Here is a 22,954-nt window from a genome sequence, read left to right on the forward strand (position 1 = left end):
TAGTGCACGGCATTCATCGGTAGTGAAATGTAAAATGTCAGACGTGATTGGATAAAAAACCACCTTATAAGAGCCTTTAGTGAATGCTAGAGGGTAATTGTTTGGCCTTGTGTATTTTAATGCATAACACTTTATATAGCATTCTGATTACGTTTGATAAATACCTCCCTTTCTCTTCTTGCATGTTTTACGGTATAAAGTAATCTTATGCACGAAATAATAAACATAAATATATATATATATAGATATATATATATAGATATATATATAGCATATATATATAGCATATATTACGTTACTTAGTATATGGACCACATACTATATATATATATATATATATATATATATATATATATATATATATATATATATATATATATATATATATATATAAATATCGATTTAGGAAAGCAGGATCTCACATTTCATAAGTCCTCTCACATCCTACGTACCACCTAGGAACAGAAAAGAATGTAGTGTTTAACATATATGAATGCAAAGTCCTCGAGAAGGTTATAACGTCAAAGGCAGTAACCTCGTTCCAGCTGAATGTAGTATTGAAGGTTATCTGTAGTATGTGGTCCATGTACTAAGTAACGTTATCATTCCTCTCCCTATATCAAATTCGTTCAAGCAAATACATCTTGTTATGTAAAATACGACCACTATGAGGTTCTATTTTTGGTACATCGAAAGAGAAGCATTTGACATTATACTTGGTAAATAAACCTAACCAGGTATCGTTCACTTCAAAACAAGGTTCGTCTGACGTATATATGTCACATTTAGCTAAGCGAAGTAACCAGCCGGGCTACGTCAGACATACAGTTCGTGATACTGCGCATGTACAACCAGAGAATGCATGGCGAGCCATATGCAATGCTCTAGCATGTAGCAAGGGTGTAGCAAATAAATAAATTATAGATAACTCTCGAACGAAATAGTTGTCTCATTCACGTGATAATAACTACTCAGTAGCAACTGATTTGAAGCATCTTGGTTGAACCAAATTATATTGACATAAAATACATCTGACAAGAACGAAAGGGTGGGTTTGGAGATACAAATGTTTCATAAAATACAAAAAAAAAATAATAATATTAAACGCAAGCGATTGCCTTAACCTTTATGGTTGCATGCATGAGCTTGATTGCAAGATGTAATCAATGTTAGACTCAGGCAGTACACAGTGATACGACGGAGAAATCCTGTGCTACTTGGATTAAATCCAAAACACCCTGTTATATTGTCCTGACCGGGTAATCTATATATATGCATCGACAAGACATGCTGATGTCATCAAGGTATTGCAACTTTCCATGTACACACAAACGGGTTGTAAGCACGCGCTTGTGTAGGACAATTTCTAATATTTGTCTCCAGTACTGTAAACGCTAAATTTCATTTATTCATGCCAAATCCCTATAGGTAACCTTGAACAAAAATTTTGGACCTTCAAGGCATTGATTAAAACTTAACCATTCAAAAGGATCACGTACATACCGCCAAATGTTAGAGTACTTTGCATTCAAAAACATGTCCAACTGACGTTTCGTAGAAGTTAAATGGATTTGTGATAAAGTACTCCTTGTTACTCACGCTGTGCAGCCCGCTGCGACATATTCCTTCAGCGACATAGTCTCGCTCAAACTGTAAATTCCTGCACTCACCATGTACGACAAGGATAGCCTCGATCGTTATATTACGAACGTCTAAAGTGTATATTCGACAAACCCGCCTCTTTAAGGCGGAAACAATCCTTAAAGGCAGGAATAATTGTAGATCAAATTATAGACTTATGAGGTCGAGAAATAATGCCAAGACATGAACCATGTGTGTACCTTTTATCAAATAATAAAATAGCTTTTTAACTTCAATGAGGTCGGGAAGGTACAGAAAAAGATATTTCATATCTTTTTTAATTATTAAGTCCCATCAAAGACAGCTGAAGTTGCTCAGGCATGAAGACATCTCTCGCTCGGGAGGAAAGCATTTGGTAAAACCTGAGTTCGTTTATGGAGACGTGTCGCCATAGAACCACGTAAACACATTTCAGTGTGAGGTGGTTCTTATACCTTATTCTTAGTGTGTCGTTAAAATCATCAAATTCTTTGAGAGCCTTGCTTACCTCGACTTTATCTCTAGAATGTCTCGCAAAAACTGTTGCGATATTTTAACGTGCCATTTGGAAGTGTTGCTGTTTACGATTAACACACAATTAAAACACTGTTTTGTTCTGTGTTGTTATTTCTTGTTGGTGTTATTTGTTGTTATTGTTGTTTTTTCTTCTTCTTGGACTACATGCATGCTAAAAGCATATACCTGCTTCACATTTGTTTAATATGAATCACCTCACGGGTCAAATGACGGGACTGATATCGATGACGACACAAACAACTGGAGCTTAAGAATATGGGACGCCGTTAAGTCTCCATTATTAGCATAAGTGCTCTTTTCTATCACGTCATATATATGCACACCACATAAACATGTTTCTGATGTAAAAACAAAATACCGTATTTAAAACAGCCTATCGTATTATATTGTGAACGTTCATATAACAGTTCAATTTAAGAAGAGAAACATATGGAGAAAATAATTTAAACCTACCGTTATCACGCCAGGGTAAGATAAAACTGGCCTGCAATGACATTTAGACGAATTACAGTCGCACATGTTTTCTTTATGTTTCCCTTCCAGCCCCGTCGAATGTTTAGATTTGCCAACCACGCAATAATGTGAATCTCATGAAGTCTGTACACACAAACTAACAAGTGATGTCAAAGACGTGCTGATGTGTGTTTGGCATTGTGTTGAAGTGAAGTCATCGTAATTTTGATAGCATCGTTGAAATTGCAACTTGCTGGTATAGGAACAATGTTTATGTTGTCAGTTACCAAACAAACAGTGTTTGCCTAGTATTGGAACATCATATATGCACGACATTATACCTCAGCTAAGGCGGAATCTTACTGTATCGATATAAATATATGTTACATATTGGCTACTGAATAATATATGTTCTACCCCGTTGCGTTAATCGCAGATAGATCACGCGAAAACCGTGAACTGTTTACTTCTTACGAACAATGATGGAATGGATAATAATACCAGAGACTAGCACATAATTTCAACGGTGTGTATGTATTTGAGACGGGAGGGTGGAGTGGGGATGGGGGTGGGGAGGGTATTGTTTCATACTGTAAGAAACCCTTCTTTGATAATAATCACAATACTGTCTTCAAAAGCCTTGCTTACCCCAGAAAATAGTAGTACATATAGTGTATGATTAAAGCAAATCCGAAGGGAATAAATATCACTCAAAATTCAGGGAGAAATATAGTTAATTCTATAAAACGATAAAAGTAGAACTTTAACCAATACAACTGATCTTGATTGATTTATAGCTAATGCAGATGATGACGATCACTGCATTATTATATCGATAATATGTTGTCAGATTTAATGATTTATATATCAACATAATAATGTGCAAGACATCTGGCAATCATAAATTAACGATGAAATCATTTATGAATGCTTTGACTAGGACAAACACTGCCATATGTTCAACTTATATTATGTCAGTCTGGATGTAGTGAACTCCGAGTAAGTCAAAAATTAACATTAAGAAATCTTCATGAACACAAAGAAAAATCGAAACAATTGCATCACCGAAACAAGACTAAAACCACCACCACCAAACCAAACCAACAACATCAACAACAACAACAACAACTACATCAACATCAACATCAACATCAACAACAACAACAGAAGAAGAACTATAGCATATGTAATTTATTTTGTTTTAAGCCAGTTCATTTATGTATATTTATATATCGCTTTAATGTGTTGTGAGAACATTCGACATATAGTAAAAACGTAAATAATGTTACACTACCTATGTCATGATGCTTTAATGTATCTTTGGATATTTACATTAAGACTACCGAGTTAAATGATCGGCGGCAAACTACAAAGATGACGTCACGTCGTAGATAGCATGCATCAGCATATAGCCAAATATGTCCTTAATTGTTTAAATGGTTTTCTTCGTTCAACACGTATATAGAGAGTTTCTTGCGCAAACAAATCGTTGCCTTTAACTGGATCTCTTTTCATTATCTAAGTAGTGTTATATATTCTTACACACACACACCGACCCACGCACGCACACACTTAAATATTTATACTCCTTATATGTCAATTATGACTCTCATTTAATTGCTCGGTATTCGTTTTTTAATTAATTTCTTTTGAAGTACATGCGGGTTTTCTGTATAATTGTATACCGCAACTCCGTGTGTGTACTGCAAAAAAAATTCTATAATGAACGTAAGCAGATACTATATTAGAAAATATAATGGAATTTTCGGTCCCTCTGGAACCTTCATTATCAATTGTTTCCACTGCCAAGTATTGCTGACGTAGGTCCCTGGGGTACCGAAAAATTCCCATTTACTTTCTAATACAGTACTCTTTATTTGTCAATTACGAGTCATAGTTTTTGGCCCTTTCTTTCTACGTACATACGTAAGATTGAGGGTTTTGATAGATTCAAACGCCAGTTTTCATCGCGCATATGTCTTTCACACAGAATAGCCAGGTGTTTTATAACAGACTTGATATGGTATAATTCTCTTGGATCCTAACCCATATGTGCATGTCTAATTTAGAAGCTCGGCATTATAAATGTTTTCTATCTGACTATCTATGTAATGTATGCCTGTCTGTATGTGTCTCTATCTGTCTATCCGTCTATCTATCTCTGTTTATGTCTGTCTGTCTATCCGTCTATCTGTCTGTTTGTCTGTATGTCTGTATATATCTATACTAAATGGCAATGTGTTAGAAAATCCAGAACAGTGGAACAATTTCCAGCCTCCACCGATATTTATATCTATCTACATTTCCAATTTTGTTCAAAGATGTTTTTCGTCAAATAAGACAAAAATATCACTTTACGTATGAGATAGACATGTGATTTTAACATTAATATAATAATTTTAAAAAAAAATCTTAATTACAACTCACCTCACATCACCAGTAAATCAATTACTTTCGACGTATTTTATTTTATTACTTGATTTCATTTTCCGTCATAATAAATTACAAATTTAATAATCAGTCAGCGTACTATCATTATAAACTACAAAAGTAATATCATAGAATGAGTCACTGCTCCTTCTTCACCCTTTTTAGGCCATCAGCTGAAGGTCGAAATTCGCTTGTTTCGTTCCAGCAACTGCGGGTCTAAAATTTCTCTACAGCATTGAATACATAAATTAACTAAGATTAATGATCCAAAAGTTCTCCATGTACTTTCCTGCAGTTTTTTTGCAATTCCGCTCGAAAGATCGAACTATATTTTTTATTGCGTATGTTAAGAAACCTGCCGTTTTACGTTCAAAAGTTGTGCGCCAGTGAGATATCTGTACCATGTGATATGAATTGTCCAATGAGCCATGAGTTGTGTGTGCAATCTTTGTAGAAAACAACAAAGATGGCGGCTCCCACGGGCGCTAGTCAGTCTCCGACACACGGAAATCTACAGTGCTCAGTGCACATTGAATCTGTAAAATTTGAAGCAGTCAAGGCACTGACGAATAAACGATGGACTAAAGTTACTTCCTGCGCTAAAGATTGGCTTAATCTCAGCGGCGGAGACAGTGATATCGCCGTACTACTGATTACTCCATGGCCTACTACGATCAAGAGTGTGTTCAACAGCATAGTATGATGGGGTTCCACGATGAGTGTTACAGGCGGTTCATTGATAGCAAGCACATTGCTGCAAGAAAACGGACAGTTCCAGAGGAGACCCCATGTGATTTTAAACGAAGAATTGACGGAAAAGATCGAGGAAACCAAGCAGAAGCTCTGGTGTATTGCCTGTTCAATTTATTATATGTGGGAAAAGAAACAATACATTACTCGGCGTTGCAAACGGGTGCAGGACAAGCTGCAGCAGGCAGAGACTTTCGATGGAGGTAAGACTAAGCATACTACACCACTCTACTTGTACTTCTGTGGCATAGTTGAAGTGTTAAGAGAAGTTGCATAATGCAAGATCAGTAGCTCTTGAGGGATAGAATCCAAGTCAAAGGGCACAGTGTTGGACCTGAACATAATATAATTAGTGGCATGGTCATCTGATTTGTTTTGTTATAAGGTGGTAGGAACGGAAATTTGTTTCAAATTCTCCATCTGGGGCACTAGCCTAAGTGTTAAATACAGGCTTCATAGTTTTCTTACTGTGGCCCTTTATTTGAATGATAGAGATATTATATTAGTTAGAAAAATAAGTGTAACAAAGGTGCAATAAGGTTAGGTTTGCAAGGTCTTATGGTCAGCCTGTCTAGCTTTACCAAAATGAACAAGTATCTGTCTCCTTTATTATTAGTAACAGATATAATCTACCATTGTATAATTCAAACCATAACATTAAGAGATAATGTACTGTACTGTCAAAAAAAGCCTGTTTTAATTCTTTTTTGCATGACACTGGTTTGCAAAATTTGAATGTGTCTTTGTTTGTCCATAGAAGATGAGCAGATCACATGGTATATAAATAAAATTGTCTTAGTTCTTATTTGTTCAAACTTACATTTTGATCAACAGAAAATGCAAAACAATTTGCTTCTTTTATTTCATTTTATTAAAGTATTGCTTCGACAAGCAGCAGAGCGGAAAAAAGATGAGCCCAGATTTTATGAATATTAGAGGAAAAGACCGTGTTGCCATTGAAGTGAGGTACCACTCTCTATGTTGAAGAAACTAGATACAATTCTTGACAAGGAAGACATACAGATCTTGAAAGGTAAAGTACTCTCTTCAATGTGTGGTTCATTGAGTGTTCAGGGGTGGATCTAGGACTTTTGGAATATGGGGGTCCTCCCCCAAGGAAAATTAAAAAATTCTCTAAACGCTTTGAGATGCAATATCAGGTTAATCTTTCCATTGAAATTATTAAAGTAATTTGCAACATATTTCTAGCTGAATTGTAATTATATTGGTACCCCATCATAAAATGTGAGACTCAAAAATATCCAATTTCATGGTACAAGGTGTTCTGTTCATCTCCTCCTCAGAGCAGAGTTTACCACCAACAAAAGATGCTCTGATCCAGCATGTTAAGCGCTGCACCAACCAGGCTGCTATTCACAGTAGGGCATTGCAGCAAAGGATTGATGCACTCTCACCAGAGGGACATGGATGGAAACTTGAAAATGATGACTTTATCACTTGGATGACGAAGCCACCTGACCCAGATGTTTTGCTTCAGTGTGTCAGCAGTAGCTGTAGAGTCGGCAAATGTCTTAAAGGAAGATGTTCCTGAATGAATGCACAACTACCGTGTACAGACCTATGTAAATATAGAAATTGCAGCAACTTCCAAGAAGATGTTGAGATTGTTGATGCAGGGGAAGATGATTTGGAGGATGAACTGTGATGGTGTTAAATCTTGATATCTTAGTCTGAAATTTTAATCAAGTTTGAAGTTTGTGAAGAGGGTTAACTTTTTCAAGTCATGTTGTCATTATTTTGTTCCCCATAGTTTAAAGGAACCAGAAAACATGATCTTATTCCTATATTCATTTTAGCTATTAGTAGTTTTATGTAGATTACCCTACCTACCAGACACCTTATGATAAATATCCACATTATCTTCAAATCACACTTTTTTTGCTGAGAGGGGAGGGGGAGGAGGGTGTTATGGGCATGCTTTATCTCTTGCATATTCACAACTACATTTACTGATGACGATGACGCAAATACCGCGTCCTGAAACCAGTCAGAGGTTTATATACTGTTGTTGGGGAACCATCGCCCCTGACCCTGTTCCAATATCACGGTTCTTTATTGTTTTGCCGTAACATTTCGTTACCTGTTTTATTCATATTGTTAACACGTTTTGTGCATCTGTTCAAGTTTTGACTGAAGGATATTCAAGTCTTTAGTGACTTTTATTTCATCTAATTATCTTCACCTCTACTACCGAATGGACTTTCCCTTTTCCATACCATATCTGACTTCCATGCAGTGAATTGAAGTGGATCCTGTTATAACTAGTACAACTGTCCTTGGATGAACTTTTAATCACTTATTAATTCCTCGCCGCGCCTTTTGATGAAGAACCTGTATCTTGAATCATCGCAAAGGCCCAGCTCTACTACACCATTGAGTGTATCGACCCAGTCTTAATAGATACATTATTTCTTTCTATCTGGGGCTTAAGTTAACTGTCTTCGTTATTCACTTATTTGTACCATTCACCTTTATTATTCATATTATTTGTAGAATATAGAACTATTATTATTCAAAATACCATTCGCAACCTTGTCGATCTTTTCTTTTATACGTTAACTCCCTTGGAAACACTTTTTGCAGGAATAGGAATTATAAACATGTCGTTTCCGTAACATGGAGAAAGTACCTAGCTTTGCAGCAGACTGTAGAAAGAGTACTAAGGTAACGGATATATACCGAATAACTTTATTTCACATCTACGATATGCCATGATGTCTTAGTGTGCCAACTTACTGTATATATTGATTTATACAAAAAAAATAACTCACTGGTCTTGGGGCATTGGCACATCTCACTGTAACTAGGGATTTAGCTACATGTAAAGTAGAGGGGGAGGGGGTCACATGTGTAAAACAGTTTGGATGGGGAGTGTAACAATTATGGAGAGGAACTTTTCATTATATGTGTATATTTACGCATACATGCACAGACGAAATGCATTCATAACATAGGGGGAAAATCTAAAAATATTTGATTTATTACAAAGCATTATATCTGAGTTTATTAAAAGTGCTACATTTTTATAATTAAAACCCTTAAGTTATAATGTGCAAAAATTGTATTTCATATTTCAAAGTTGAAAATGTGATTTTTTACCATTTTGGCGAAAATGGAGGGGGGGGGGGGAGGGCACAACTTGTAATGCCTGAAAACAACCCTCATAGACCCTTAGACCAGAATCTTCTTCCACCATTCTTGTAACCCTGACCCAACTATTATACAAAAAAATATATATCAGTCGTAATTAAACATATAAGAAAAGAGTGCTATGTATGCACCACTGTACCAAATCTAACGTTAGCACATGTGTTCCTAATACATAGCATCGTAGCACGTAATGTCTACATAAAATACCCAATTTCAAGGGTGCGTTACAAAAATACTGCAGGAAATTTTTTGGAGAACTTTTGATATAATGTTTGTGATGCATTAAACTACCCAAAAATGCATTAAAAGTTTAGACCCGTTGTTGCTGGAACGAAACTGTTTTTACAGCCACATTTTGAGCTTCAGCTGATGGCCTATTTCACACAATCAACTATTTTCATTTATACTCTCTTATATCGGTTTCCTTCTTACGAAAGGGAAGCTAGTCAAATTCTTTTAGTATACGGAAAGAGGCGCATGGAATAATTGGATGCTGGAGCTAAAGTTATGATATTAGGGGTACATTGGATGATAACATAATTAATCAATCATGATCTAGTGTGTGAATTAAAAGGAAGATAAATTTCAATTACGATCGTGTCTACAGTATTAAACAGTCGGCAGGTTGTACATCGTAAAATGTTAAAAGAATAACTTACGGTACAGAAATTATTTTTCATATGTTGTCAACGGTTAAACAATGACTGAAGGTCAGTGCACGTTGTATCTCTATACCACTTTTAAGTTTTTGAGGAAGATCCATCAGTAAAAGTGGTTGGACAATATAGTCTACGGCATAAAGGTCAGTTCTCAAATGTAACACAAATGCCTATGGAAAAACAGAGACTCCCATTGCGTTAAATGATATGTTTACATCTTGTTACCAATTTGCCAGGGGCGAATAACGTTGAATGTCACCCAGGGGTTGTTTCTTTGAAGTTAAAGGAGCATGTTTTGGTTTATGTATTATAATTTATAAACAATAGATTAACGTCATACAATTAGACCTGGACTGATGAGTCAACTTCATCATAAAGTTAGGAAAGGAACTTTCCAGAGATGGAGCATATTTTAAGGAAAACCTTAATAATTCTTAAACATTTATGAAACTCAATTTTTTTCTTGGACTACCGCATATCAAGACTAACATTTTGCCTTTAAGCGTAACGCACTAGCTATGGCATTGATAAAATGAACCCCAAACGTGCCCATGCAAGAGTTGAATGGTTTGAACAAGTATAGGGAAGTATGCAATCACCTCTGAAGGCCTATACGTTACGAAGTCTGATCTATAGGTCTTCTCAAGGTATAGTTGTAAAAAATATTGCGATGGGATAGCCTGATAAAACTATATGCAATTTCAATCGCAGTACGTGTTTGCTTCTGTTGTGTTATCCATGTATCCAATATGTATAAGTGTAAATTCATACCGTAATGTTCCTCTATATAGGGATGACAACGACGGTTAAACATTTTTACATACTTAAATACCATATTTGTATATACAGGGATGTGCCCACGCTGGGCGGCACTGGGCGGCCCGCCCAGCACTAAAAATTACCACCCAGTACTGTCTTAAAAATCGTGAATCCCGCCCAGCACTATTTTCATCTAAAATCCCGACATTCCTAACAATATATTCAACATAAATTGGGCCCAGTCTATGCCAAAATCATACAGACTAATAATGCATGAGTTACGCATGTGAGAAACATTACTTACGGCTCTCAATCGGTCCCTTGTAAATCTCTTTTAAACAAACTAATAACTTTTACCAGGTACGTAATATATTTTTCCATAATTATTTTTTTAATGTAAATTGTTAGCAAAACTGTATGTGTATATGTGCTTAAAAAGCTACACAAGTGCCAGCATTTGGCATCTGAGCACCTTCAAATATGGTATTTTAGTATTTAAAATTGTTTGTATTGATAAAGCAATGAACTTTTAGCCTGGCCGACTTATCTCAAGCTTGCACTCGACTTGTTAACGAGCCATTACTGAAAGTTGAATAACTCGAGAGTTGTAAGTAATAGTATGCTTATGTAGTTACCCCGTTTAAAATTTGGCCTCTGAAGAAAGATAAGAGGACTTCTTAAGTGCAAGGGAAGAAGCAAGTTGTTGCAAAGTTTGGCTGATTGAAACAAAGAGTAGAAGACGAGGTTCGTCTGATTATTTTAGGTGTTAACATTGATAAATATATGGATTAGAGAAACGTGGACCGAATTTTACTTTTGATAATTCACAAAATCAGCTTGTTACCATCAGGAAATACAGTTACTTAATAACAAATTAGATGCAGATGTGTAGACTCAAGGCCTATACATGTATGTATGTATGTATATTAGATCCTCCTGCAAGCAGGAACTCGCGAAGAAGCCTAATTGGCTTATCAAAGCCGCAAGCTGACCGAAGTCAGTCTCTCACATTCATATTTGACATTCACATTCATATATTCACATTCATTCACATTCATATATTCACATTCATATTCAGTCTCTCACATTCATATTCACATTCATACATGACAGCAAGCAATGCTGTGTATACATGCATGGAGTTCAATTGTTTTCAGTTGGCAACATTAACATAATGCCAGACATGATACAAAACTATATACATTTTCATCCTCTATTTCTGACTTTCCATTGGTTTATCATTGATTTTTGTCCTTGTCATATGTCGAGGGGAGACTAAGGAATTAAGTGTCAATATTCCTCTGTTTAATATGTAAGTGTTCTTTTAACGATGTCACCACACTATCGAAGAAACGTTCCCCGTAGACCTATCCTTTTTTGTGACGTGGGATGTACCCCCATGGGAAGCCAAATGTAGAGTTAAAGAGTGCTTAAGATGCGTTGGGTTTCCTCTCCGGAATGATTAATATTACAGAGCTTGTTTAAAAGGGCCTCCTTTCATATATCGATGAATATATAAGGAGTTTAGAAAGCCTCAATTTCAAGTTCGTTATGACTAAAATAGTGGAATCAGCTTTCATAACTATGGCGAAGTGCATCAAAAATGGCCTCTATTTTAATGTGTGCATTCATTGTGTATACTAACTAACTTTGGTGAACGAAGTCCATACACGGTCGTTCCACACAATTTCAGCCCTTTTCTATGCACCCCCAAACTATGGAATCTGATCGAGTGTTACAAAGTAAAGCCATGAATATAGTACATCGTAGCAGGCACGTAGCAGTCACGTAGCGAGCACGTATCAGGCACGTATCAGGCACGTAGCAGTCACGTAGCAAGCACGTAGCATGCACGTAGCAGGCATGTAGCAGGCCTGATAATGAAACGGATAAGGCCAAAACATTTTGTTCCCATTTTCATTAAACCTTGCGTTGATATATCTTTCTTTGCATGACACGTCCCTATAGGCTCTACCCTCTGTAAAGAATTCAAATTTTAGGGGACGGTAGAAAATTTTGCTGACGACCGTTCTGAGGAAGGGTCTATAAGGGGAGGGAAGTCCCCTTGCACAAAGATGTTTCGAAAAGAGAGCTTAGATGCAAAAAAAAAAGGTGCTATCATTTGAACTACATTTATATATGCGACTTTGCGTGCGTGCGTGCGTGTGTTAGAACATTTATGTCATATAAAAGAGACCCCGTGTAACCATGTTCCCAGTGGCTACGGACCTTTACATATTTACGGTACCAAAGCTTCAAACATAAATAATTGCTTAGATGTGGGTATATTGGTATTCGCAGGTACCTGATTGAGAGGTTGAGTGTTTCTTTAAGATGATAACTGAGTTCGACACCACGCTCGGAACTTATATATGTTTGTTTCTTTTGCCATTTTTGCGCCCCTGTTTCGTCCCTGGAAACTTCAATTGGGTCCGTTGCCCTCTCCCTATGCACCCCTTACTTTTGGCTACGTCAATGCACCGTTAAAAGCTATAAAATAATGTACGTTAACAACAATTGAAAGATGAAAAAACCAGTAATTCATGATGGTCACATGATAAGAATTGTTACTCTCGTTTAACCAATCTATTCAATGGAATTGAAATGGCAATCTATATTGCATGGTTATCTATGAAATGTTTCCAACAAAATCAACTTTGTGATGTGACTGCAAACAATGGTTTTGATTTTCTTGTCTAATTAATTTATTCACAGCCCTTAATTTGTAAAGTCTCAGTATGTTCCTACTTTTAATTGACATGGTATAAATGTCAACTTATGTCTAAAGGCTATGTAAAAGTGTGATGATGTATCATAATGACCCAGTACATTAAATTCATCATTTTATCATATTTTCTTCCGAAGCAGTGAACTCTTTTACACACAACGAAAGTAAAGAAGAGTACAACTGTTATTGAATTCTGTCAAAACTATAGCCTAACGCGGCGAGTCACTGGGAGGACTGGTAATCCCCGTATATGTATAGGCTATATGCAACCCTGCAGTAAGTGTTCATTTTTACACTGTTCGGCTGATGCATCGTTCGATTGCCGTTTCCTCGTGAGACTTCTTCTCTCACACTGTATGCACCCAGTTTACCGATTTCTATCGAATTACCATCTCTTTCAACATGTTCTCGACCTCATTTTCGATGTAAACTTCTTCACCCACGAGACCTTATGAAATCAACTTTCGCTACATGCAGGAACCAATTTAACACAGATAGTCGTTCGGAGTGGCTTTCATCATGTCTGTTAACATATGCTGATAATATTTACAATCTTAAGAAATTTGCTTAAATGATTTCTCATGCATGTAATGGTCTCCGCGTATACCATACAAGTTGAACATAATATTTGTGCCATCATCAAACGCAGTAAAACCTTCCCCCAGAAGATTAATTTCGCGACCCAGATACTCACTCTCACCGCGTCAAAATAGTACGAAGTAAATCTATTTATATATTTATTCATTCCAGGAGAGATAGAAGCCAAAAAAATCATGTCAGCACTGTCACATTATGTTGTGTGTCAGCAATATTGAGAAGAGAGTATACAACATTTTGTTTATGACATTCTGTTTACCAACAAATATAAACCTAATATTAACATGCCCACATGTTTTGAAGAACATGGTAGAACGGCCAACGCATAACGCTAGTGTATTCTTGTACATACTGGTATAACATGGCTGTATATATATTGGCAATCTTTATAGTTGTGACTGCATTTCATATAAGACTATCACACGTAACCAATCCAGGCAGGCAGCAGAGATTTAACGGATAACAGTAACACACCATGTTGTTATATAGGAACGGTTATACACTCTGGGTATTATTGTTTCTTACGTAATCGTGAATAGCGCTCTCGTTCATACTTCAAATAGTCAACCTCCCATGCAGACATAATTATTTCGTGTCTATATAGAATTTATGGGAAAATATCTGCACAATTACATCAAAATATGTCACCATCTGTTATACAGATGTACAAGGTAGCCATTTCGTCTCCACATACAGCATAGATATACACAAGACAAACATATTATCACCATGTTACAGGCGATGGAATACAGAAGACGACGAGGTTATTTAAAGATCGTATATGTCGAAATACTTCCCCATATATACAAAACAAATCCTTCATGACAAGACGAAGATGAAGACAACACTATGAAAATTGTAAACATAGAAATTTGTTGGATTTACGAGCTGTCTCCGCTGTTAAGTACTTCTATAAGTAATTACCCGAAGTGCATCTAAAAAAAAAACATAAATGATATTACGGATTTATCTTGATAAATCAATATACCCTCTGGTCGCCAGTATAGCGGTAACCGGATTAGAGGTGAATTTATAAGGATGAAACTAATGCATGGCAGAACCAAACTTGATGTGTCTTTATTATGTTGATTCCTATAGCAACATGAACGCTTCACATATCTTACGGATACCACCAACCCACGCAAATTGCTCTAGTAAAGCACGGCGTTTCAATAATTTGAAACGACCGTCATATCGTCTGCTATAGCCTTCTCTTTGTCATTGCCAAGGTCTTCGGATAAAGTTTGAGGTGTTTTAGTGTTTGCTTCTTTAGAATGGAAAAGCTTATCATGGATGAAACTACTATAACAAAATAATAAATATATATGCAAAGCACATGGTTAGCATTCAATATATGACAGACCTACCATTATATCTTTGAAATGATATACCAGTACTTTACAGTTGATGACGTCATTGGAGTTTAATATAAGAGGACCTTCCCAGAGAAATACCCGGAGAAAAGTGCAAGTAAGCATAGAAAGGTTACTGTCGTTATTGTATATAATGTACTATATAGTGTAATAAGTAATACGAAATTCTCCTTCTCCTATGTTGTAATCTATATATAGCAGATTGAACCGCGGTTACCGTACCGTGTGTATAGGTATCACGGTTTTCCCTGTTTTCCATACTGATATGCTCTACTGGAATTGAAGCTAGTAATTCGAGTCCCAAAATGAAATGTTAGTCTTCCAATGTATCGTGTGCCTACAAATTTCCCTCTTCGTATTTATGTGTCCATGTATATCCACCACAAAACTCACAGATATATGACAGTCAATAATGTGATAAGGAGAATGGGGTATATAGGAAAACCTTTTCCGTAACCAATATTTCTTGCTAAGATGATGTGTAAATGTTTGCATCCTCAACCTAACCGCCCCCCCCCACAACCCCCCACACACCCTTTCACGGCGCTTACACAACAGGGCAAGATCAGTATCCTTTGGCAAACTTTTACTAAGCTGTATTAATATAGTTGAATAGAACACTTTATTGAATATATATATATATATATATATTTATATATATATATATATATATGTATATATATATATATATGTATATATATATATATATATATATATATATATATATATATATATATATATATATATATATATATATATAAATATATATATATATATATATATATAAATATATATATATATATATATATATAAATATATAAATATATATATATATATATATATACATATATATACATATATATATATATATATATATATATATATATATATATATATATATATATATATATATATATATAAATATATAAATTAAGGGTTGGTCTATCTTAACGTAATCACGAGGAAAGAGCATTACCAACACAATTTTTAATTTGAAATACTAGTACACGATAGTCACGTACATGTCACAATTAATTATATTCTCCCAATATGTACATCTTTATACCCATATACTAATAATAGATTGGAAGAACACGCTGTAGATAAACAATTTTAAAGCGATCGTACAATTGAATTAGTATATAAAGCAACGTGTATACACGCAACGCTGTTTATATGGCGTGAATTTGTCGTTCGTATAGAATTTGGCCCTCTATCGGACGTTAAGTTGACAAGTCATTTTCTTGGGGCGGGGGGGGGGGGGTATCTAACACTTACTTTATTGTCGTATCTTACTTATACAAATGTAAAGTTATTTTTATCATTATGATCGCTCTTGGGACCATTCAATTGTTCCTGTTAGTAACAATAATGAAAGCAGTCATGCTTGAGCTATGTGGCTCAACACATTTATCTGTTTTGATACATGATGATGTTTTAACGTATGAAAATGTAAGCAAGCGGTGACATATATGAATACGCCTATACGTTTAATCACCGCAAAGCTGTGTAAGGTTAGAAGCACGGAAGAGTGAACATTACCCGTACATTATAGATTTGAGCTAACGGCAACTGATCCAGAGGAGAGTAGTAAGAAGCCAGTAAGGATGTTAACTGATCGCGTTGACCGTGGATCACCCCCCCCCACCCACCCCCTCATCCAGGGAGTTGTTATGGAACTCCCCACCTCATTCCCCACCCGTAAAGGCAACACAACTCATTTCTATTTCGTCTTGAGAAGAAAATAAAACGGCGAAATAACTGTTACTTTTGTTGCGCAACGACATGAATATTCATATATGCAGATGTCCTGGAAGTATTTATCCGCAGTATAGTATAATCGTAGATTTCGCGAATAATTTCAGACAAGACCTTGAAGATGTTCTCTACACCTTCCAGATGTTTTCCCTCTATGGTAATATTTCTCTTTCATATGTGAATAGTTGTGCATAGACAGAACATGGTCAACACTGAAGAAAAATTTAAAATCAGAGACAATTTAAGAAAAACAAACTCAGAAAAAATTACCTTCAATTCTTCTGCAGCCTCGCTGAACTTTGGTGGCTGATAACCTCAAGATAAAATAATCCCCCCCCCCCCGCAATTTCATTAGAAACACAAAAAAGAGGGGAAAAGTAAACTTGATAGCAAAGGCTTTCTTGGGTTTTCTAATGCACGAGCAGGAAATTGCTCAAGGAGTATAAGTTCGTTTAACCAGGGAGTTGTTATGGAAACTCCCTGGTTTAACAGTGGATATATATTTTGATCTGGCTTCTAGCGCTCACCAAGTATCTATGTATGTTTAGTTCCATCCGAGGTTGAAGGAACATGAGAATGATTTTGCTGTAGGGCATCTTGAAGAAAGAGAATGTGCATCCAACGATAGATCAACATCGTATATTTTTATACAGAATAACACGTTGCGCCTATTATCATTTCATCGGTATACTAATGCTCAAACTGCGATGAATAGCACTGATGACGAAGAGCACCCTAAAGATCATGATAATAATTGGATTTTCATCGGTCCCCCAACCCCGCCCCCACCCACTTACCCCCCCCCCCCACCCGTATCACAACCATCTCACTTCTACAACCCGCTTCAGAGATTTCCTTCTTGAAAAAAGGATAATGATATGATTAGTTGTCATCGGCAAACTATTGCAATCAATCAAAAGAGCATTACAAAGAGAAATAATGTTAAAACATAAGAGGTATAACATCAATACTGACATTATATAATACTAGATTAGGTATTAAATTCACAAAGAGTAGAACATACAGTGGAAAGATAATTGAATGATTGAGGATAATACTAAGAAAGTTTAACAATAAAACCTGTGGATAAGAAGTCAATGGAGAGCAAGAAAACAGGAAACAGAATATAACGAAGGAGTAAGAGTGACAAAGAAAGATAGCAAAGTATACCCCTACCCCGTCCACCCCACTATGTATCCACATCACTATGTATCTACATCACTGTGTATCCACCCACTTTGTATCCACCCCTTGCAATATGTATCCACATCATTATGTATCTACATCCCTATGAAACCAGGCTACAGTCCACCCCACTATGTATCCACATCACTATGTATCCACCCCACTATGCATCCACCCCACTATGCATCCACCCCTTGCAATATGTATCCACATCACGATGTGTCCACATCACTATGTATTCACCCCACTATGTATCCACATCACTATGTAACCACATCACTATGTATCTACATCCCTATGAAACCAGGCTACAGTCCACCCCACTATGTATCCACATCACTATGTATCCACCCCACTATGCATCCACCCCACTATGCATCCACCCCTTGCAATATGTATCCACATCATTATGTATCTACATCCCTATAAAACCAGGCTACAGTCCACCCCACTATGTATCCACATCACTATGTATCCACCCCACTATGCATCCACCCCACTATGCATCCACCCCTTGCAATATGTATCCACATCACGATGTGTCCACATCACTATGTATTCACCCCACTATGTATCCACATCACTATGTAACCACATCACTATGTATCTACATCCCTATGACCCAGGCTTCAGTCCACCCAACTATGAATCCACATCACTATGTATCTACATCTCTATGAAACCAGGCTAAAGAGTGTTAGGAAAAGGAGATAGAACGCAGGAAGCATTGTGAATTGTTAGATAACAAAAGAGCTTTGTAACAAGTTAACAAGGGTATGTAGAGACGTGAGACGGTCAATCAAAGACTTTCATCTCTTGACTATTGAAACAGATAGAATGCTGAGTGGATTTCAAACGATTTACATGAATGATGAGAGAGTTGCTAAATCTAGCGTTGTAGTTGTGCACGGAATAACGATTGACCGCCCCCCCCCCCAAAAAAAAAAAAAGAGGTTAAAACACTTAGGTTGAGCCCATTACAAAATCATTGCAATTATAAACGTAGATGAAGTAAAAGTGACATTTTTTTTATGACAAATTGACTTACTACAATAAACCCAAATAGCAATTTTGGATGATCGAAGTTGGTTTTCGAAAATTCTTACAATTATCAAAAATGTATCTTTAATGAAAAATACTAACGAAAACAAAGGCGAAATTAAAGGAAATTGTGAGGCCCTGAATGTTAGGGTTGATTTGTGATACCATAAATATAGACAGAGAGAGAGTGTGTGTTTGTTATCGGGAGGATATTCAGCATGGGAATATATGTTGTGACTGTAGCAAGCTAAGAAATGACAACCCGGAAAAGAAGTTAATACAAAAAACGTCTGAAAATGGTCCAAAGAGCACTTTTCGAAACATTTAGGAGGTGACTTTGGGCCAACTAGGGCTACCATTGTCGGGGAAATCTTTCAGTTTGTCATGAAAGATTCTCCCAAGTTGTCGGGAACGTAAAATCTTGTCGGGCTGAACCTGTCAGCCTGTGTCAAGTATAGATTCATTGTCGCTTAGTTTATCTAGAAATCATAAACTTTTGTCCTGTAATGTTGCCGTCGAAACCTGAGTAGACGCCTCTGTCAGACAATTTTTTTTTTTTTTTTTTTTTTTTTTACAAATATAATAATGTGAAACAGTTGAATACGAACACTCTTTGAATTTTAGCACGTTTGCTTGTCTAAGTAAATGCGACATAACTAAGGTTTCCTTTATAGTCCTCCGTGTTTCGTAGTTTCTATGGCAACATCGAGGAGAGAAGGAGACAACACATCTTGTTACTAACGTAATATCATACACCAGAATAGTGTTTGATTTAGCTTGGACTTTGGTCTTCCCTAATTCTTGAAAAACCATTTAAAAAAAAAAAGAACACACGCTTGATAGAACATGATTTTACCAATTGCTTATATGTACTGTGTGTACTGCTTGTGCGATGCGACGTATAAGCCTGAGTCACGGGATTAATGGATTTCTACGGTTGACAGAGCTAACACTTGGAAACAATTTATATGTCTTAGTTAGTGTTTACACGGGTCCAAAAATCGGGAACCGGGTACCCGAGAGCCGTTACCCGTCGGGTATCCGGGTACCCGGGAAAAAATGTTTACCCTCGTGTATCACGATTTTCAAGAAATTACATATTGAATGCTATAATAAATAAATTATATTCTCTGCTGACAATGTTTTCATGTTCAAAACGTATGTGTAACTGTAAGGTAAGGTATAAAACCTTCCTCAATAATTTCTATTTGTTTTTTTTCTGTCATAAACTTGTTAATTACTCAATATAATTAACATTAGGCTACTATTAATTAGTAGCAATGTTGTTAACATCGCACTGCCGCCGCTGCTTATGCTTGCTGTCCACGTCTATTGGATCAGACCATAAAATATCCCTTTACTTTAGCTCAGTTGTTACTACTACTATCTATTATGGTTCTCATTAGCCGCGAAATTACGCGATTCGCGCAATTTGATCGCATTTGGAATACACGATTAGTAAAAAGCCACTTGCGATTATTATTTTTTAGTTATCCCGTCTATAATCCATAAACATGTCGTAAAATTCCTTGTCAGCCTTTCCTTAGATGAAATAAACGAATGAATAAATAATAATTTCTTCCACATGGTAGCCTAACACCACACTAAGTCAATGCATGAGAAATCTAGCAAAGCCTAACCATCTGTTTATTCGCTGAAATTGTGACGCAGTTATGAGATATCCATGGAACACATTCATTATTGCTGTTACGTTCGACCACGTGGCTGCCTAACACCACACTAAGTCAATGGGGTAATCTAGCATAGCCATTTGTTTATTAGCTGAAATTGTGACGCAGTTATAAGATATCCATGGAATACTTTCGTTATTGCTGTTATCTTCAACCACATGGTAGCCTAACACCACACTAAGTAAATGGGAAATCTGCCTAACCATCGGTTTGCATTTTTTTATAAATCACACTTTGCGTAGGATTCGAGTAATAAATTAGGAACCAGGTAGTACCGCGTCGGGCGGGTACCTTCGTAATTGCTGTTATCTTCGACCACATATTTAAGCCTAACACCACCCTAAGTCAATGGGAAATCTGCCTAACCGTAGATTTGCAATTTTTTTTTTTAAATCACACTTTGCGTAGGATTCGGGTAATAAATTAGGAACCGGGTAGTATTGCGTCGGGCGGGTACCCGGGTACCCGGATAACCCGTGCAAACACTAGTCTTAGTGAAGAATGTAGAAAAAAGATCAATCTGCTAATTGAAATTTCACACTACACTCACTTTAATGGTTATTCATTGTTTTCTTTGAATTCTAAGTAAAAAATGTTAAAATCAAGAGGCACAGTATACATATATACTCAATCATCTCGGGTTGTATATGAATTATCGCTGGAATAGAAGCAAATTGAGGTTTTCGTTGAATATCAAAAAAGGTGGTTTATTTCCCAAATGGTGTGAAGGAAGATAATGTACTGTAATTTAAAACTCCCTTGTTAAATCAAGACGTGTAAGAATGACATCACCAGATCAACGGAACGTTCAACAAAAATTTGATTATTAACATACACTGTATGTTTCTGTATGAAGGTTTCTTGTAGAAACTATTCTTTTAACAGCTACACGGATCACAATACACGGATCAAAATATCCTTTACGCCTACAGAAAAGTGAAATACGAACAGAATGTAGATAACTGCCATACATCACAATTAGATAAGCTCGCACTTGGTCGCAATGATATCAAGATCATTGTGTGCGGCAGGTTCGCATGTGTGTGTTACAAGTTCCACAGGTTCCACAATGATATTGTACGTTCAAAAGGATATAGTTGTTTCAATGAATCATAACTATAGAAAATTATAAACACTGTAATAATCAATACCATATCAACATGGAAATTAAGTACAAGCAATAAATAACATTATGACGGGGTACCTTCGGGGACCAGGCGGTTTGGGGGGGGGGTGAGCGGTGGTATTCCAACACATTTAGTTTTACATTTAGAACGAACGTTCCTTTCTTTTAAGGTTGCAGGGGTTTTATGCATATTGATCAAACTACCCCGGTCTTTTTGTGAACAGAATTTCATTCCATATTTGCTAAATTATGTCCCTAAAGGTACCATATATGTACAAATTTTATTCATGATCAATTTTATGAATCATCAATAACAAAAGCGATAAAAGTAAAATATTTAAATTTTAAAGAATAAAGGAGCTACCCCAATTCGTTTTCGTATATAAAGTCATAAAAGTGCAGTGGTTTGTGGACGATGATTTTACCCATACTACGATAATTAAAATACTACATTTTTTTTCTATGCTCAAGTAATTTTGATTTCTTCAGAGTTAAATACCCACATAAAGTACACTTTTTTATGCAGTTATTTACATTAACTAGCCTATATATAAGCGCTAACGATTTCCCACGTACTGCCCCGTACAAACTGTTTTATATTATATATCAAATTCTATTCCCTACGAATTTATCTAACAAGGTCACGTAGCTCGACAACGTATGGTTTATAATATTTTTATACCGATATAAACACGATATAACCGAATATTTTGCTGGTCCCCATATAATCATTGACAACACGTAACTATTAGTTAATATAAATTTTAGTTTTCCTGGTTATAAAGGTGCGATGATAAGTAATCAAAGATTAAGCAAAAACAAAAGGTTATGTTACATTCAGCTTCAGGTGCCAAAATGTAATACTTTCCAATAACTTCGAATGCCTCCTACTTGCAAAAAAGAAAGAGGGTAAAACGTTTGGTTTTAGAAATAATTACGTCTCAAGAGTACAATTTTGTCGTAGATACTAATATAGACAATATATACATATGCCTCCGAACCTTACAGAATGCACAATGTCACTCCACCCCACCACACCCACCCCGCCCTTGCCCTTCCTGTCATTAGCTGCCCTT

General features: G+C 36.2%; 2 protein-coding genes across 7 annotated transcripts in view; one reads left to right on the plus strand and one right to left on the minus strand.

Annotated features, from left to right (window-relative positions):
* LOC139978335 (transforming growth factor beta activator LRRC33-like) overlaps positions 1-22,954 on the minus strand; it is a 60,186-nt gene that overhangs the window by 9,390 nt on the left and 27,842 nt on the right. Inside the window, exon 1 of one of the 4 annotated variants that reach the window (XM_071988438.1) lies at positions 2,611-2,842. The exons of the other annotated variants lie outside the window; for them this stretch is intronic. The gene's annotated coding sequence lies outside the window, so the exon portion shown is untranslated. Of the gene's footprint in view, positions 1-2,610; positions 2,843-22,954 lie in introns of those variants that run through there. 4 annotated transcript variants of the gene reach the window in all.
* LOC139978339 (uncharacterized) lies at positions 5,175-8,336 on the plus strand. 3 transcript variants are annotated; one of them, XR_011796951.1, is made up of 3 exons: positions 5,186-5,993; positions 6,668-6,823; positions 7,095-8,336. XR_011796951.1 is itself a non-coding variant. In XM_071988451.1 (2 exons), the coding sequence occupies exons 1-2, from the start codon at positions 5,756-5,758 to the stop codon at positions 7,340-7,342; spliced, it is 486 nt and encodes a 161-aa protein (XP_071844552.1). In that variant the 5' UTR covers positions 5,175-5,755; the 3' UTR covers positions 7,343-8,336. The 3 variants fall into 3 exon arrangements, 1 of the variants encoding a protein (XP_071844552.1); XR_011796952.1 differs by having other exon boundaries at positions 7,100-8,336; XM_071988451.1 differs by lacking the exon at positions 6,668-6,823 and having other exon boundaries at positions 5,175-5,993.

Source organism: Apostichopus japonicus, chromosome 13, assembly GCF_037975245.1.
Source record: "Apostichopus japonicus isolate 1M-3 chromosome 13, ASM3797524v1, whole genome shotgun sequence".
Lineage (NCBI taxonomy): Eukaryota > Metazoa > Echinodermata > Holothuroidea > Aspidochirotida > Stichopodidae > Apostichopus > Apostichopus japonicus.

Coding starts and splice junctions, on each gene's coding strand:
- LOC139978339 (XM_071988451.1), top strand. CDS start 5,756: ATGAGTGTTACAGGCGGTTCATTGATAGCAAGCACATTGCTGCAAGAA. Junction 5,994..7,094: donor GGCAGAGACTTTCGATGGAG/GTAAGACTAAGC, acceptor TCTCCTCCTCAG/AGCAGAGTTTACCACCAACA.